The sequence below is a fragment of the Hoplias malabaricus genome, chromosome 10 (assembly GCF_029633855.1).
Source record: "Hoplias malabaricus isolate fHopMal1 chromosome 10, fHopMal1.hap1, whole genome shotgun sequence".
Taxonomy (NCBI): Eukaryota; Metazoa; Chordata; class Actinopteri; order Characiformes; family Erythrinidae; genus Hoplias; species Hoplias malabaricus.
In genome coordinates, this window is record NC_089809.1 from 23,856,830 (window position 1) to 23,872,352 (window position 15,523).

A 15,523-nucleotide genomic window follows, 5' to 3' on the forward strand; every position below is an offset into this window, starting at 1 on the left:
AAGTAGCAGGAGAACCCGGCTCCGGCTCGAAAAGGGTGCATAGAACAGATGCTTGGAATACCGTTATGGGGTTCAAAACCTGTTTACATGCACTGTGGGGACTTAGCTTCCTTGCGGGGACCATACGCTAGTCTCCAAACGTAAATCTTTACCTATTAAGAGACATGTTAAGCTTGTAGTAGGATAAGATTGTATAGTATTTAAACTCGGATAATGTAAGGTTAGATCTACATAAAATACATGCAGTGTAAGCCCCCAGTACATTTAAATCAACTTGAGTGTGTGAGTATGACTGTGTGTGCCAGACAGAAAAACAGCAAAGTCAACAATCTTCGGGTCCTGCTCAGCCGGGTACCGCAGAGAGAGAGAGAGAGAGAGAGAGAGAGAGAGAGAGAGAGAGAGCGTGCTTGGGTCGGTGGGGTGGGGGTCTGCCAGCAGCGCACCGTCAACTGCTGCGACGCATTATTGCAGTAGCCTATAGAACGAACACACACACTAAACTGCTGCGCTGCTCCAGAACCCCCACGCCCCCTCCACTGTTACGCATGCGCACAGAGGAGAGTGTTGGCAGTAACCGTTTAGTCGGGACACTGACAGGTTACAGAGAGAAGTTGTGTTTGTATATTACTGGACTCGTATCTGCTGTGCTGTTGCTTTTTTCCTTCTTAAAGAAGCCGAGGTGGGTGGACTGAACCGGACAGAACTGTGGCCCGACACCGCACGCGCCCGTGTGTGCGTTTTTTTGAGGAGGCTATTCTCGCCTTCCTAATGCGCCACTGCTGCAGTCTCCAGCACCACTGAGTGTCCTGCTTCTCACAACTCTACACAGCCTTTCTCCTCGTCTACTACCACTTCACCTCTTCTCTTCTTCACTTTGGTACTCTCTCTCTCTCTCTCTCTCTCTCTCTCTCTCTCTCTCTCTCTCTCTCTCTCTCTCTCTCCATTTCTCCACTGAGGCAGCCCCTCGGAAACTGCTGCGCACACCATGTGAGTACCAATGCGGATTTTTTCGTCCCAGCCCTAAGAAAGAAGCTGGGTCCTTGTTGTTTTGCTTCTCACAATTGACTCATCCTCACCCTCGCGCGTGTGTGTGTTTTAGTAAGTTTCAGACTAGTTTTTATTAGAGCTGATTTTTTGTGTGTGTGTGTGTGTGAAGTATGTGTTACGCATTTATTGACTTGTGGGCAGACCCTGGTCCACTGAGAGTGTCGTATTTCTGCGAGACGCTAAACAAAACATTCATGACTAAGAGAATAAAGCAGCTCTGGTAACATATATATGTTACCAGAGCTGCTGTTACCAGAGCTGATTTATCCTCTTAGTCATGAATGTTGTGTTCTATATATATATATGACCAAGAGAAAATAGTAACCTTCATTTCAGTATATGAAGAGTTTTTCTATACCTTAAGTATTTGAAGAGTTTTACTCAAAATGCTGTACTCTATATCCATTTGTAACCATCTTTTATATAAAGAGAGGAGAAAATAGTAACAGCTGCCATAATGGGGGAAAAGTGTGGTGCAATCAAGATAAAGGGGAAAAAATAGAAAACTCTTCAAAGAGGCCTGTAATGTCATTTTGGAATGAAGCCATTCATGTTCTTTAAACAGGGTAAGGATCTGATGCACTGCAATGGATGGAAATAAAGGCTTTTTTTGTGGCAGTATTACATCAGAACCTTACGCACTCCAGTGAGAATGTAATGCAGTAGTGGACTCGGCGTCACTGGTGGCTATGTTTTAGAGTTCTCATTAGTCATAGCCGTCTATGATCCAAGCAGTGTGTCTACCTAACAGAAACTTCACAAACCTTTGCTCTGTGGTACAACCCACCATTCTCCTCTGTCCCTATTCAGGTCTGCTCCAGCTCCAGATGCAGCAGCTCCTGCAGGGGCCCCAGGGGCTCCTGGAGGTGAGGGGGGCCCGGCTGGAGGACCTCCAGCAGCTCCCCCAAACACCAGCAGCAACCGCAGACTACAGCAGACACAGGCACAAGTGGAAGAGGTGAGCGTGTATAATCAATAAGTATTAATATGAGAATATAAATAGAGACTCAACTGGAGCAAAAAATTACTGTAAGTTGCTGTTGTGCCATCCAGTTTGATCCAGAACATCTGCAGTAGAGCTACAGTTAGGCCTTCTGTCCAAAATGAGCTACTTTTATGTCTGTAATTTATAGACCTTCAGTACATTGCCTTTTTTGTTGTTGTTGTTTTAGTTTTGTGGGCAAGCATCCGTCAAATTTAGAAGACAAATAAGTATTGTCTTACCCAAATAAAATTGGCAAGGTTGGTTGAAAACATCAGTACACTGGATGAAGTCTGTGCCCAATAAAGATAACCAGATCTTGGGAATGCAGCAATTTCAGTCTCTGCTTGTTTAAAAGCTGGCTTGATACAGTCAGGACTAAGTGAAATTGCTTAATTGGATCCATTTCAGATTGCTGACTTGGCAATCTAGAGCAGTAAATGTTTTCAATCTGGAACAACTATATAGTCACTAACAGTATGCAAATCCAATAGTGATGTTTAAGCCAATATAGCTATTATATACATTTGAATTAAAACAGTCACCAGTCAAGTAATTTTTTATTTTAATGTGCTGAAGTGCAGAGACATAATAATAAAAAAGATTATTATCCAACATTTCTATAGCACAAAATTCAATGAAGCTCAGCTGAGCACTGCAATATTTGTCATGTTTTTGTTTTACAGTGCATTACAACAGAACACAAATTTATTGTACTCTGTATATAATAAGTGCTGCACTCCTCAGATATGTGACTCTCATTTCTGCCGTCCTGTGCAGGTTGTGGATATCATGCGCGTGAATGTGGATAAAGTCTTGGAGAGAGACCAGAAACTCTCGGAGCTGGACGACAGGGCTGATGCACTGCAGGCTGGAGCCTCACAGTTTGAAAGCTGTGCTGCCAAACTGAAGAACAAATACTGGTGGAAAAACTGCAAGGTGAGAGACGCTCACCAGACAATCAGCTTTTACAGAAGCCCATTCATTATATTCACACTCTCAGTCATGAGTTGCAAACAATTTGGTTTAAGTGAAGAATGTGGGGAGGTGAAGTGTTCAAGAGTGAGATGGAAAGAAATTGGGAGCAATTAAATAAATGAATTAAGAATCAATTTTCAGCGTAAGTTGTTGTAAAATGTTTATTTTCTGAAGTAGTTTTTGATATTGTTTGTCCATTCATAAGAAACATTCTCACATTTTAAAAGGAGGTTGATATTTTCAAGTAGGAAAAGTTTTTGCTGCGATGAGGATGATTTGTGATGTATTGGGAAATGAAAAGTGCAACTCTATACTGCTGTGTTCTCAGAGCTCAGGATGCAGCAACGAACACGATGCAGTGACAAACTGAAAATCTCTTACAGGGAGGAGGACGTGGGGCACGATGTGAAAGAGAGCAGATCCAGTCATGGAAATCTTTACAGAGAATGATTCGTTATATTTATACTCACAATTTACTAGATCAAATGTTCATCTAATGTTCTAACAGATACTGTCTACTGAATTAGACAGATTATAAGTTCCTCACTAAGCTATGCTCCTGGACATGCAGGGCTAAATAACTGCTCCTACACAGATAATCCAGTTCATGTTTTCCCCTGCCTATCCAGTAACAGAGACCTTGCAGACAGGGCTTATACCCCTAAATAAATAAACTACCAATTATTACATTTTCCAGCAAAAGTCCCACAGGTTCTTTCCACAGGTTTAAACATGATAACTTTGTAACAAGAATAATTGTTGCAGTACAGAGATAACAAATTATTTCAGTATCACATCAAGACGTATTCATATATGCAATGTGCTATTTGCAAAGTGGCCACACTACAATACGACCCAAACAAGTTTGGATGCTACAGTGCATCACCATTATACGTCTTTTATGTTACTCCACATCTGTCTTGTGGTGAACTACCTGTAATAAAAATTTGGATGATATGGCTGATGATAATTTGGTCTAAAGTAAACAACTATGGGTTGCTTGTATTTACAAATTCACACAGGGACAGAGGGGCATCTCAGCAGCTCAGCCAAATAGGGTAAATGGAATGATACTGTGCACATCCTTGATCCCGCAAGGCAGTTAGATAAAGCCATTTGCAAAGAAGATGTGCCACAATTAATGTAACAATAATATCAGTAATAATATGACATTAATTCATTATCTCAGTAAAACAATGTTTGTTATGAGTTGATAATGAACAAGTAATCTCAGGGAAATCATGGCCTTTTAGGGCTTCCATAGAAGCTTACATCACTGTGGGCAGGGATAAATGTATTGTTGATATTTTATGGGTCAGGAGAAATAACACTGCCTTATTTTATTGGGCCATAGCTACATTTCTTTTTAAGACGTAAAATTAAGTGTGAAGGCCTACTGTTCCAAGAAAGAGCCTGTTTTATCTGAATAATGAAAAAGCTTCAATACAACATCTTAGAATTTTCAATGTATTAGTAGTGGAGTGGTTTAACTGTTTTCTAAAGGTGTACATATATCATTGAGCTTTAAGGCACTACCCCATGCTCTCTGAAACTGTATCTACATGAATCAGAAGCTTTCCGTTTCCCTTCATCCCATCTCTCTATTAATCTCTCTAGCTGTCCTCCTCTGCCACTAGCTGTGCACTTCCAGGACATTTCTCTTGATTGAACATTTTGAGTATGAATTTTCTGGCTCAAGCCTTGCTTTTGTGATGAATATACGTAAGGTGTTGTGTAGATTGAATGCAAAACAGGATTATTTTCCAGAGAGCCGATCCGCAATCCAAAAATCCAGCTCCGTGTTTAATAAGCTGTAGACTCTGCAGTGAGTTTGCTTAATGTAACCTCTCTCTACCTGCCTGTAGTGCCTATGAATGTAGAAAACAGTGTAGAAAAAAGTCTCAAAGAGAAACACACACAAAAATACAGAATAGCTTTATTAGATGCTGTGCTTGAACAGAGTTTGTCCTCTGTTTAAAGATGCTGTGTAACTTCAAGCCTATATTCACACAGTGAGGAAGCTCAGTATTATTTTTATTAATCAATACTGGTGTTATCAATGTTTCATATTTCTTTATTTCTCCCTAGATGATGATTATGATGGGAATTATTGGAGTTATTGTGGTCGGAATAATCTTCTGTGAGTTTCATTCTAATTTCCCAAACTTTCCTATGTGTAATTGCCTTCATTTGTGTGGTTATGCATGCACAAAGTGATTGATTCAGGTTTAACAAATATTAGTAAAACACCACTAATAATATCACTACTAATTCAGTATATGGGCAAAACAGGAAACCCATTCTTATTTTATACAACTTCACATCTACTGCAGTGATATTACTAGCAGGCACAGGTAACTGTTCCCAAACTTGTTCCTGTTCAGTTTTTAACACTGTAGACTTTACCCAACATAGCAAGAGAGTAGTACTATGAACCTGGAGTGGACTAAGAGAACTGTGTCTTTGTAATTGTTAGTGAATTGTGTGGAATTCTCAGGAACTTGCTTTGACGTTGTGGAGCAGTCCCCTTGTTGTGGCTTTAGAGTGTGCATGGTTAAAGCCCAGACTGGACCACCTCAACACAAGCTCAATAATTCATCACTTTGATTACTGTAAATTATTCATCTTTTGCAGATATACGCTGCCCAAAGCTACTCTGAGAGAAATCCACACTCTAACACATTAACTGTAACAGGAGTATAGGATATTAGCATTTACTGTAAAGATCTGTGATGTGACTACCTCTTTTTACCTTTATGTCCCTTTCTCTTTAATCTCTTTAAAAATGCACCCCTTCTTTCTTTCTTTCTTGGTATGTCCCTCTTTCCTGTACAGTGTATTTCTTCTCGTGAGCTGAGCCAGCTTACAGGGAGGAGAAAAAAAATCAAATGAGGCGGAAGAAACTGAAACAAAAAAGACAACTCATATATAATTCCATGCCTTTTCCTGTCCCCCTTCTTCCTTCTCTCGTCACTCTCGGGCCATCTGGATCTCCAGTGTGACCGTAGTCAGAAGATCAGCAGATTCATATAAGCTAAACATTCTGTCTCGCTAGCCAAGCTTTTTACTGGTTCTTTCACACTGACTCTCTCTTACTCCTTCCTGCAGCACTTTGCGCGCGCACACACACACACACGCCCCACATATTGTAAAGCATATATGGGATAAGGAGATATAGAGTGAGACAGAGAGGGAGGGGGTAAAGGAGGCTTGAAAAGGGTGGAGAAAATGATGTTTGAATAAAGTGACAGAATAATGGGTACAATTGTATTAAAAAAAGAAAAAAAAAACCCTGACATTAGAAAACTGAAAGCAGGGACAATAAGATCCTTTCACTTTCTACAGTGCCGCAACATCCTCATGTGACCTTCCAAAGCCTTCAGCAATCAGTTTTTAAACTGATACCAACACCAGAACCTGCTCATTCCTACCATCAGCATGCCACAGCCGTAAGCTTCTGTTTTCTGCTGTAAAAATATCATCTGGACGAACATTAACCTTCATTTATTCTGTGTGTGATTGTGACCTCAGTCTTTGCAGATAGAAACTTCTGTTCATATTTAGATATTAGTCTTTTACAGCCATCCCTGATTACGTGTTGAGCTTCAGCATGAAGTCATGCCTTCATTAAAAGAAAATAAAAATACATTGAAAGAGACTGAGACAGTGGCACAGTGTTGTGGAATGGAAAGTCAAGGAATTTTTTAAAATTATTGGTTCAGAAAAAAGGAAAAAGAATTAATATATATGCAGACATTTTCATGCACCAATGTGCATGCAGTTACATTCATACAGCCCAATGAGCATACACACACACACATGGATACAGAGACTGCTCATATTGTATGTCACTCTTAAGATTGTTAAATTAAATATTGTTAGATAGTGAAATTATGTACAGAGAGGCGTGTACACACACACATACACACACACACACACACACACACACACACAGACTTAGGCATTAGAAATTCCTTTGTGTCTAATGATTTGCATGAAAGAAACACTAGAGTCTTATTCTGTAATGTTCATTTACTAAACTACTGCCTAATGTACAGCTCTGATAGAGAAATGACACAGCCTCTATGAATACTCGTCTGTGACATGTGTGAACCTGTCAAAATATACATGTACCTGCTTAATGATGATCAAATGTATCAATGAAAAGAAATAATATATATTTGAAATGCCATGTAATATGCTATTTTAAATCCAATTTCTTCATAGACACAAACTTTATTATTTTTCTATTCAGTAAAGCTGCTGGATTTTGCAAGGACTCCCATTTTCCATTGCATTGATTAATTCCAAGAGGATGATTGACACAATGCTAAATGTAAATGCCATTAGTGAATGATGTTACAGAGACCATTTGGTAAACAACTTACTTAAAGCCATTTAATGAAAGCAGAGGGGAATTCAGATGCATGCTCATTTGCCCTAACACTTTTGCTGATGCCAATAAAGAAATCTACAAACTCTACATTCTACTGTTTTTATGTGAAAATGAAAAGATGACAGTGGAAAAATATGTAAAAAAATAAATCAATGAAAAAGTAGTATATTTACAGCAATTAAACATAGATTTAGTTTAGCTCAGCTCAGCTCATGAAGTAAATCTACACATATTGCCACAAACAAAAAACCCAAAACTAATAAATATATACATCTTTTGTTTTCAGTTTTTCCAGTCATGGTCTTCAGTACCTGTTGATATACCACATACCAAAAACTAATTAGAGAAATGCATCATTAACCTGATCAAATTAAATTTATTGAAGTTATCATGTTCAAGTTTATTTTAGCATTGTAAACTGATGTAAAATGTAATAATTTTATTGACGTTCTGTGATTAATCATGATTAATCAAGTTTAAATGCTAGTTTTCTTTCATGTTAGTTTTCTTAGAAGGGAGATAAAACAAATAAATGTGTATAGTGGTATGCACAACAAACTGGTTAAAGGAAACTGTTGTTTTTACCCTATTATAATATTTCTGAGTAGTTTTTATGATATTTGAATTAGAATCTCTCAATTTGTTGAGTAAATGTTTCAGAGAGAGGGTTAACATCAAATAAAAAGAAGTTTAATTGAGAAAGATGCAGTGTGTAGCTGCAGAAGCAGCTCAGAAAATAAAACACCTCCATATTCCAGCTTCAACAACCTTATAAGAGTTAAATGTGTGGATTAAGCAAGGCACGGGGAAAAAGGGCTGGACTTCTCATAGCAACTGTTTGTGAATTTTCATGAATATGCATTTCAAATCATTTTTACTTTTCAAAATCCGTTGTAAATGGTATACTTACTTATCTTAAAGCCTGGTACAAAAACACTAGGGATAAAACCAGTGTTGTCCCGACTACCCAGTAGTAGTTACTTGCTGATAAAATAAAATAAAAATACCAAGTCAGTATTAATTCTAACCTGAACACATATATGTCACATCTACCAAAAAAACTATGGTAAATATACATACACTGTCATTGTGAGCTACAATAATTAGATTGTCATTGTATTATGTTTGTGTTATTTCAGCAGTATATATATATATATATTTGGCTGTAATATTCTCAAGTGTTCTGTAGTATTCTATAGAGGCAAAGTTATGTCTCATACATGATACTGCTTCAGGGACTCATGCTCATATGGCACTTCATTTTACAGTCTATTCCTTAAAGGATCAATGTTTTTTTTCTATGAAACAGTACTAAAGTGTGTTCATGAAAATGATTCTTTAATACTAATAATCATATTAGATGAATTAGTTTTGTAGTCCATGAGTGAACTAGTATTTACTCCCAAGATCAGTGCAACCTCATGGGGCCGGCCATATTTAACATATGTTCAGTACCAGAATCTCTGATAAACCCAGGCCACTGTGGTAAAATCTCTGTTATATATCATTAAGATGAATCACTGGAGAAAATGTCTTATTGATCATTTAGCTTTGATCTTTGAAAAGTGCTTAAATGCTAATCAGCAACTAAATGTATAATTCACTTTGTTCATCATCCTTCACTAACCTGGCTTAGGTGCTTCTATTGTCACACTGACATCACTCGGAGTTTTCAGGGCAAAGTGTGAGACCCTGCAGGTGATAATGGTCCCAGGGGGGTGTTCAGATGGATGGATGAAGAGGAAGGATGAGAGCGAGAAGGTTCCGTCACTGTGCTGTCGGTGGCTGGACAAAGAGGCTTTCTCAGTCAGAGAAATGCTCTCAGACTCAGATGGAGTCTGAGATGTCCATTCCACCTGCAGGAACATAGATACAAAAATCATATTTCTGAAGTACACAACTACAAATTAGTCATACGTTCTGTGGCACAGAGATAGATATACACTTCAGTGTGGGTGTAGGAGTTTATCTGACCAGTTAATCTGATTTTTGCTTGGGTTGAAAAAAGACCTGAATCACATACGTGCACATCCAGGGGGTAATAACGCTCAGAATGACAGCTCAATTTTTGGGGTGACTCAGAATCCTGAAATATTATTTTCTCTTCAGAGACAAAAACCCTAGGAGGCTCTGAGAGGAATAAAAGAGACAGAGAAGGAGTGAGAGAGGTGATAATAGATCAAAACACAACAACCAGTAAACCAGTGGTTCCCAGACATTTTCTGCAGTGGCCCATTTTGAAAATGACAATATTCTAAACATTGTAATTCTTTTTATTGTAAAACATTTTATTGAACCAACAAATTATATAATAAATCACATTTACAATGGAATTATTACAAGTAATATGCATTATGCATCTTGTTCATTTGCCTTACTACAACAATGCCCACACCTCACCACAAGACTTAAAGGAGCAATCTGTAAGATATTTACTGTACTTAGGCATAAAATGTCCAGGGTGTGTGATGTGTGATCATAGATTAAGGAAACAGCTTAAAGTCTAAACAAATTAAAGTTTCCTTAATCTGTTTCCTTAACAGCTTATAGTCAAAGCTAAAATATTGCTGCCACTCATATCATTGCTGAAGCAGTATATTCTCTTTGAGATGTGCCCAGTCCAGAGCGGAGCTCCTGTGATCCCACCCTCCAAGGTCCTGCTTGTGATCCCCTACTCTGTCCAATCATTTTAAAGTCCAAACCCACCGCTGCCAGGTCTTCAAACCTAGTGTATTGCAGCCATGAAATGACCAAGAGAACAGAGTTAATGTTATATTTTACCAGATGCAAAAAACCCCACTGCCTTAAAAATCTCCATGACCAGAGATGGGGTAAAATGAGAAGAAATATTGGCCCTGTGTTTAAAAAATGGAGGCAGTATACCAAGCAGCAACGCTACAGAACAGAGCCAGAGCTGGCTAATTTACTCCTGAAAAGGTAACAGCTAATTATTTCTGAAAAAATATAGAAGTACAGACGCCTGTGTAAAAGGAGTAAACACCATAGGTTGTGTGTTTTATATAAAGAAAGTGAGGCATAGTGAAGTTTGAAAGGTGTTAGGACTGTGTTTTGTGTGTTTTATTTGAAGAAGGTGAATAACGACTGAAAGGTGTACATACCATTGCTTGTTTTAAAGAAACTGAGGCAGATTGAGGCGTGGTGTGTGTGTGTGTGTGTGTGTGTTAAACAAATTAAGGAATAAGAACTATGTTTCAAAAGCCTTGCTTATTCACCTATTTAAGGTGGAACAGAGAAATCAAGCTTAGTAGTACACAGCAAATATAAGCATTTCTCTACTAGGTATATGTTTTAGTGACATGATGTATCTTGAGTGACTTGATCTTTAGTGACTTGATTTTGTGTTTTAAATGGATAAAATGGGAAATAAAAGTGTGTCAAAACGAGTTTTGTTAATAAATCCTAATGTTAGCTTTAGCTTTGCATAGCTGTTTAAGGTGGAAATGAGTATTCAATAAGAAGCTGGAGAATGGCCTCAAAAAATCACATTTAGGTTTGAAGGGAAAATAACACCAGCCCTGTCTTGTCTAAAATTTTAATGTGGTTTAGACAGTACATTCTTATAAATACAGGGAACATGATGGCAGCTCTTTTCATTTTTGCCTTTCACTTAAGGAGGTAAAATGTTTAGTGACATCACATACAATTGGTTTGTGTGATTTTAAACGGATAAAGTGGAATAACATTTGCTTCAAAAAGTTTCAAAAGCTATAGCACTAGCTTCAGCTCTTCAGGTGGAACAGTGAATTCAAGAAGCTGCTGATTAACACCAATAGGACTCGCAAGTTGGAATGAACAGTTTGACTACAAAAATTGTGAATAAGAAGCAAAGTTCTGCCTCCTAAACATCATTTATGGTGAGAAGGAAAATCGATAAGTAACACTAACTTTGTCTACTCTAAATATTTAACGTGGATTTGGACAATATAGGCTTGTAAATGCAGGGAAATGGCAGCCGCTTGTTCACTTTTTTGTCTTTTTCTTGCATAAGTAGATGTTTTAGTGAAATGATGAAGACTTTTGTATGAAAATATGTTGATTATGGCACATTCTTCTTTACGTTTCTTTACATTCGATTACAGTCCAAAGTTCTTAAACTCGTCTCCTGCTTGTTCATTCAGTTTTCCTCAAACTGGCAACCTGGTCGAGCTTCACGTCTGGGGAGGACGAGGAGGAGGAGGAGGAGGCAGCGAGCTCTCTCTACTGTTTTGAAACTGTATTATAGTTCTGATTTTAAATGCTTGGTGTCAGTATGATTGTCAATATGATTGTCAGTACAGATTGCTCCATTAAACTCAAGTTGACACAGATTTTGACTGATACAAGACTCACGTATGATGTGCAGCTGAATGATTTGCTGCGTCTGAAAGACTCCAGAGGTAATAGTGCAGATGTATGTGCCTTCATCCGAAACGTTTAACTTCTTCATGGTCAAAGATGCATTGCCCTCCATAATCAGAAGGTTTGAGTCTACACTCACTTCTTCTCTCTCCACATGCACTGCTGACAGAAATACACATCCATTTTTATGAAAACAAACTGGTAAGGTATCTGTGATCAAGGAAAGTGCTCATTTGCTAAGCACTGCTATTCACAACCAGCAAGATACACTCCCCATTTCCAAAAAAAGTCAGGTGCTGGGCAAAATGCAAATAAATACAGAATTATTATTTAAAGATCTTATTACAAATGTTGAAATGCACAATTCAGTGTTGATTGCATTTGTGCACAAGGCATGGGTGACTTACATATCTGTGAAGGCACTGTAAATAATGAACAGCAAATTTTGATGACAATATGCTGCTATTGTCAGTAAGACAAGACAAATTCACATTCTGCATGGTTCACAACAGCATGGCTCCTTAGTAAAAGAGTTAGAGAGTTAACCTAATCCAGACCTGTCACCCAATTCAACAATTCATTTTCACAGCTACAGCAACTGGTCTCTTCAGTTCCCAATCGCTTACAGAGTGGTGTTAAAAGTAGAGGTGATGCAACACAGTGGTAAACGGGTCCCAGATTATTTGGGAAATGTTACTGGCATCAAAGTCAAATGGGTTTTTCCCAAATGTTTTTCAAAAAGCAATATATTTGATTTTGTTTTTATTGATATTTTGCACAACGTCCCCACTTTTTGAAAATGTTTGGGTTTGTATATGCTACAACAGCTAAAAGAAGAAATACATAAAATGCTAGTTCTGACTAAAGAATGACTGATAATACTAATGGCATATATTTTCCTGATATACACACATCCATACTACATTTTGTCAGCCAGTCCAACATCTGCAGTAAGTTCCTGCTCTGCAGATAGAGATAAAGAGAATTCTGGAACAACATAAAAGTACTGGTTGGAAAAATAAGCCACAACATATTGCCTTTAAATATTATCCCATAATTTGGTTTGAAATCATTAGTAGCAAGTAAAAAAAATATTTTGGACAGATTGGTGTACCCCTTCACATGGTCTCTTTTTGTTGTAGAACTAATTCAGTACAATCTGTCCCTCACCTTGGGTCCCTCCCTCAGTATCTAATATGGGGGATTTCATTTCCAAAACTCTCCGTCCATTTCCCCTGTGCTGCCATCGCCACTCAAGTCCCAGGTTCTGCTCTTCAGAAGTATCCTTTCGCCTGTAACCACAGTCTAAACGTGTGTCACTTCCTATAGGAACTGCAAGGGATGGTGATTGAGAGAATACCACAAACACAACTATGGGGAAGAGAAAAAAGAACACAGACAAAAAGCTGGATGGAGAAGTCACAGAGAACATGCTGAATAACAAACTGTCAGGATGAAGTACATTTCATCAATATCAGTACCTAGTCCTGCATAAGAATACAGAGATGGATAGATTAAACTAAGGCTTAATGTATATGAATGTTACCATCTGTCAGCAGCGTGCCCCACTGGCTGAGAGGAAGTTGAAGCTTGCTCTGTGTTAGTGGTGGACTGCTGGATTCTGCTTTTTCACTGGAGATGGTCTGCAGCACTAAAGTGAGGCCAACTCCGCCCCCTTCAATCTGAACTGAGCCGATGAAATGAGCAGGTAAGGCGTCAGGATCTGTGCCTCGAGGAACATATTGACTCAGTTCACAAGTCACCTCCTGATCATTACAGTCAGCATGGAGAAGAGACTCTGCCTCTGGAATCTCCACTGATGACACTGACCACAGACAGAGATGAACACAGAGAAACTATAGTTTGCTGAAATGAAACAAAGTTAAATCGCAAATAATAAAATACAGAGAAAAGCTAAATTGAAGAATTAGGTTTCAAACTATGTAGAATTGCTGAGGATTTCATTCATTCATTGTCTATAACTGCTTATCCAGTTCAGGGTCACTGTGGGTCCGGAGTCTACCCAGAATCACTGGGCACAATGCGGGAACACACCCTGGAGGGAGAGCCAGTCCTTTGCAGGGTGACAAACACTCACTCACACCTATGGACACTTTTGAGTAGCCAATCCACCTACCAGCGTGTTTTTTGGACCATGGGAGGAAACCCATGTGGAAATGGGGAGAACACACCAAACTCCAGTTCCCTGGAGCTGTGTGACTGACACTACCTGCTGCGCCACCATGCCACCCCCTGCTGAGGATTTGTAGTCTTTAATATTGTTTATGGCTTTGAAGCATGTCAATCTTGAAGCATAAACACTAAACCAGACTCATCTCATTAAACAAACTGATGACCTATTTCCACTTACCTGTGACCTCAAAAATGAGGTCATCAGCTTTAGGGTCCTCTGGTGGGTTGTATGGAGTTATAGTTTCTGGTGAGGGGTCAGAAGGCAAGACAATGTCCCTCAAGACTAGAGTAGCCGGAGTGCGAGTGAAAAGAGACCCCCCCATCATACCTCCACCTTCCTCAATAAAGGAGCAGGACAGCACCACATCAGCTCCCTGTAGATCTGAGAGAGAGTGAGTGGGGAAGGGCAGTGGATAAAAATACATATTAATTCAAATGAACTATTTACAATTCGTGCGCATCTTTAAATAATCAGAGTGAACGGGCACCGTGTGAAAGAAGAGTGGCAGGAAGAGAGAGCCTCGGACATGAAGATGAAGAGAGATATTAGTTTCTGGACAGAAGGGGGCAGTGATCTGGATTTCTGCAGTATTCATTATCATCTCATAAATCGTTAAAAGACATTTCCCTGAACATCCTCATGTGTGTCTGTTTTTAGCGGTGTATATAAAATGTGAAAGAGTTCAAGTGGGATTTAATACTCACTCTGCGCTACAGGAAGCAGAGACACGAAAACCAGGAAATCCAGCATATTCCACCACCTCAGTCTCAGTCTACACAACTCAGCGCTGATTCTGCCGGGATTTAACCCCTTAACAGGCTCGCATTAGCCGTTCATTCAAATAAAGAGGGTTTAAACTGAGAACTCGATCCCAGAGACGAGTGAGCTATGTACATATCCTCAGTAGTGTTACTTTCACTTTTGATTTGAAATGAAAGTATTCTGCCTTGAGGTGAATTTCCGGAAGCCTGGGATTATTCAAAGACAGTCAGCTGGCTAAATAATGTTTGTGTAAAATGTCTCGTTCTGCTGTGTTTATTCTCTTTAACTGTGAAGCAGCTCTGTCACTAACTGAAAGCCTGCAGTGTGGAGGAGGCTGGGGCGGAAGGACGTCACGTTGGTTGTGTGTTGATTTAGATAGGGACCACTGAAACATTAAACTATTTGTGGTGAAGCTAAAGAGAGTAATAGTGTATTTATTATGTTACAATGCATCAATCAGTCAAATACCTTTTATAAAATGACATTTTGTGGAATATACTCTCAGTGAAGCCAGTTTTATTGTTATGCATATTGCACTTATGACCAAAATACAACATATCATCAACACCACACTTTGGATGAATCTGTTTAAAGGATCAGATGACACTTGTGAAGACGTTTGTGAAAATTTGATGTGATCTGATCTTTAGTTTTTTATTGTGAAGTTTTGTAATTATTCTTCAAAAGCAGTGCATATGATTTTTGACTTTATTAAAATTATGGGCGTCTCAGAAAAGAGAGAAAACTTACACAAGACTCTAGAGAGGCCAAAAACCCTTACACCCCCCCCCCCAAAAAAAAAAAA

At 38.8% G+C, this 15,523-nt stretch overlaps 2 protein-coding genes across 4 annotated transcripts; one reads left to right on the top strand and one right to left on the bottom strand.

Moving 5' to 3' along the window:
• The first annotated feature begins 482 nt into the window (after positions 1-482).
• On the top strand, positions 483-7,490 carry vamp1b (vesicle associated membrane protein 1b). 2 transcript variants are annotated; one of them, XM_066683523.1, is made up of 5 exons: positions 483-987; positions 1,858-2,005; positions 2,810-2,968; positions 5,096-5,147; positions 5,843-7,490. In XM_066683523.1, coding segments are annotated over exons 1-5 (378 nt in total). In that variant the 5' UTR covers positions 483-985; the 3' UTR covers positions 5,860-7,490. The 2 variants fall into 2 exon arrangements, with proteins under 2 accessions (XP_066539620.1, XP_066539621.1); XM_066683524.1 differs by lacking the exons at positions 5,096-5,147; positions 5,843-7,490 and adding an exon at positions 3,336-4,283.
• An 84-nt stretch (positions 7,491-7,574) lies between these two features.
• Positions 7,575-15,464, bottom strand: tapbpl (TAP binding protein like). 2 transcript variants are annotated; one of them, XM_066683521.1, is made up of 9 exons: positions 14,661-15,464; positions 14,134-14,337; positions 13,309-13,587; positions 12,933-13,133; positions 11,754-11,924; positions 9,427-9,533; positions 9,031-9,259; positions 8,314-8,387; positions 7,575-7,714 (listed from the first exon to the last, which is right to left on the bottom strand). In XM_066683521.1, the coding sequence occupies exons 1-8, from the start codon at positions 14,704-14,706 to the stop codon at positions 8,314-8,316; spliced, it is 1,311 nt and encodes a 436-aa protein (XP_066539618.1). In that variant the 5' UTR covers positions 14,707-15,464; the 3' UTR covers positions 7,575-7,714. The 2 variants fall into 2 exon arrangements, with proteins under 2 accessions (XP_066539618.1, XP_066539619.1); XM_066683522.1 differs by having other exon boundaries at positions 11,754-11,921; positions 14,661-15,463.
• Between the last annotated feature and the right edge of the window lie 59 nt (positions 15,465-15,523).

Coding starts and splice junctions, on each gene's coding strand:
- vamp1b (XM_066683523.1), top strand. Junction 2,006..2,809: donor CACAGGCACAAGTGGAAGAG/GTGAGCGTGTAT, acceptor CGTCCTGTGCAG/GTTGTGGATATCATGCGCGT. Junction 2,969..5,095: donor ACTGGTGGAAAAACTGCAAG/GTGAGAGACGCT, acceptor ATTTCTCCCTAG/ATGATGATTATGATGGGAAT.
- tapbpl (XM_066683521.1), bottom strand. CDS start 14,706: ATGCTGGATTTCCTGGTTTTCGTGTCTCTGCTTCCTGTAGCGCAGA. Junction 11,925..12,932: donor TACTGAGGGAGGGACCCAAG/GTGAGGGACAGA, acceptor TATTTCTGTCAG/CAGTGCATGTGGAGAGAGAA. Junction 9,260..9,426: donor ATTACCCCCTGGATGTGCAC/GTATGTGATTCA, acceptor ATGTTCCTGCAG/GTGGAATGGACATCTCAGAC.